The 2,588-nt window shown below is 47.9% G+C and overlaps 1 protein-coding gene across 1 annotated transcript in view; it reads right to left on the bottom strand.

Moving 5' to 3' along the window:
- The window catches only part of LOC103600397 (39S ribosomal protein L1, mitochondrial-like), a gene marked incomplete at its 3' end in the record, with an annotated part of 11,094 nt that overhangs the window by 3,201 nt on the left and 5,305 nt on the right, over window positions 1–2,588 (bottom strand). Inside the window, 1 exon segment of the mRNA XM_008584669.1 lies at window positions 2,426–2,537. Within this exon segment, the coding sequence (XP_008582891.1) occupies window positions 2,426–2,537 (112 nt within the window).

Genomic DNA, 2,588 nt, shown 5'->3' with positions numbered 1-2,588 from the left:
TACCATACTTTATGATCTACTAAGGGAATCACACTTTCACTCCAAGAAAGCAAAACAAATATTTGATCTTTAAAACATGAATAGAGATATCCACATGTGCTACCTTTTAGATTTCATTTTAAATCTCACATTCAAAACCAGAGTCAGGAGGGGACTTCCAGTCAGACGGTGGAACAGATGGTACCCAGCATCACCCTCTCCCACATCAACCAGTGAACTGCTATTAAAAAGCAATGACAGCCAAGCTGGGGCCTCTAGAGCTTAGAGGAAGAGGAAGACAGACCTACGGAGTTTATGAAAGCAGGAGAAACCATGATCAGAGAAAGAAAGAAAACCACTCCAACTGTTTCAAGCCCCGACCACTTCAAGGCTGGCCCTGGTGAGCACATGGAGCAAGAGCTGGTAAAAGCCACAGATATGCCCTTCATATGAAGTTGCTTGGAGGTCACTGGGGTGAAGAGGGCCTTGGTGGCTCCCAGGCCAGCAAGACCACTAACAGTGTTCCTGTGGACCCACATAGGAGCGAGGAGCCACAGACAACTGAAAAAAAAAAGCTACTCAGAGGCTGGTGAGTCACCACAAGGGACTGGCCCATCCCATAGGAAGTGTTTGGAGTGCGGGCAGTGGGGGAGATGGGCCCACCAGGGGAACTTGGGGTACAGCATGCACAGCTGATCTGTTCTCCAATTAGCACAGGCCCACTCAGAGGAGACTGTCAGGAATACAAAACTGCAGTGGGTGCAGTCTGCTGAAAACACTCAGGCCCAGACCAGAGTTTCCACACAACCCAGGTGTATCAGATCTCACAAGAACCAGAAGTGCTTACAAGTTCAACAATTAAAACCTGAGCTGCACAAAAAGCCTTTCCCAGAAAATCAACAGCAAAGCAGCAAATTTAGCTCAACCACAGGGCTCAAGTGCTGGTTCCGACAGGAAGTCCCCCCGTTTTAAAAGTAACCAAAGGACAATGAATTAGTTCCAGTGCAGAGTTTAAGTGGTGGGAATAGCAAATAATCCAAAACAGAACTGAAAGAAAAAATAAAAAACTCACAGATCAGAGACAAAGTTCTGATATTAACCAGTAAAGGTATAACACCACCAAAGAACACCTGTAAAACCTAGAAGGATGAGAAGTCCCCCAGGTTCCCAAGCCAGGGTGAGAGCCAAGGGCCTCAGCCACTCTACCCTAATGTCCACATCCAGCCCAGTGATGACCACGGAGCTGCCACGGGAAGTGCCCCAGGCTCCTGAGCAGGGCAGGTGTGGGGGCCGAGGGCCTCAGCCACACCCCTTGACATCTGCACCCAGCCCAGCAATGACCACAAAGCTGTCACCAGAAGTGCTCCAGGCTCCCCAGCCGCGCCACTGCTGGGGCTAAGGACCTCAGCCATGCCCCCCTGACGTCTGCACCCAGCCCAGCAATGACCATCAAGCTGCCGCCAGAAATGCCCTGGGCTAGGGCTGGCCTGTGACTCACTTAGGAGAGTGTGGTGCTGATAACACCAAGGCCACAGGTTCAGATCCCTATATAGGGATGGCTGGTTAGCTCACTTGGGAGAGCGTGGTGCTGACAACACCAAGTCAAGGGTTAAGATCCCCTTACCGGTCATCTTTAAAAAATAGTAATAATAATAAAAATAAAGAAATGCCCTAGACTCCTGAGCCAGGGCAGTGTGGGACCAAAGGCCTCAGCCACAACCCCCCGACCTCTGCATCCAGCCCAGAAATGACCACAAAGCTGCCGCCAGAAGGACCCCAGACTCCCAAGCCACGGTGGTGGAGGGCTAAGGGCCTCAGCCACACACCCCCAACATCTGCATCCAGGACAGCGACAATGGAGCCATTGTCTTCTTTCAGAAGATCTGAAAACACTCCCCTGCCAGAATGAGGGGGTGCCATAGGCCTTCACCAAAACCCCGCTTCTTTCTCCTCCTCCCACTCTGCCGGAATGAGGGGCTCCCCTGCCGGAATGAGGGGGTGCCCTGGGCCTCAACCATAACCCCACTTCTTTCCCTTCCTCCCACCCTACCTCCTCCCTCCCATTTCCCCTCTCCCTGTCCCCCACAACTGCTCCACAACATCTTAAAATGTAAATAATAGTAAATTAATTAACAAAACAAAACAAAACCAGAGTCACGTTGCCCTTTGCACTCCATTACCCACAAAACTCTCATAGACAAAAAGCAAGCAAAAACCCTCCAAAACCACAATATAAGTAAGTATAAATAATACCAGATTGTTTGGATAGTTTTATCTTAGCTTAAGACTGAAAAAAGTAGCAAAAATTTTCTCTGTTCTATAAAGCCCCACTAGCCATTTATCAAAAGATATGAGCCCAATGGTCATGTTCAAAATGCAATAAAATCAGTGGGTGGCAAAGATAACAGAACAATTTCTATAACTAATGAACATGAAAACACTGTACCTTCTGAATCAGATCAGCTCCTCCTGCAAATGCAGCTCCATTTTCTTCTGCTATTTGAATCTCTGATGCTTTCTACCAAAACACAATTCAAGTGTGAAGATCAATCTTTAATTTTAAACAAATTTAGTCTGCTTTCAAGTATTTTGTCAGAAATAATATCACA

Source organism: Galeopterus variegatus, unplaced genomic scaffold (assembly GCF_000696425.1).
Source record: "Galeopterus variegatus unplaced genomic scaffold, G_variegatus-3.0.2 Scaffold3331, whole genome shotgun sequence".
NCBI lineage: Eukaryota > Metazoa > Chordata > Mammalia > Dermoptera > Cynocephalidae > Galeopterus > Galeopterus variegatus.
Note: the sequence above shows the minus strand (reverse complement) of the source record. Positions and strands in the feature narration are given on the sequence as shown.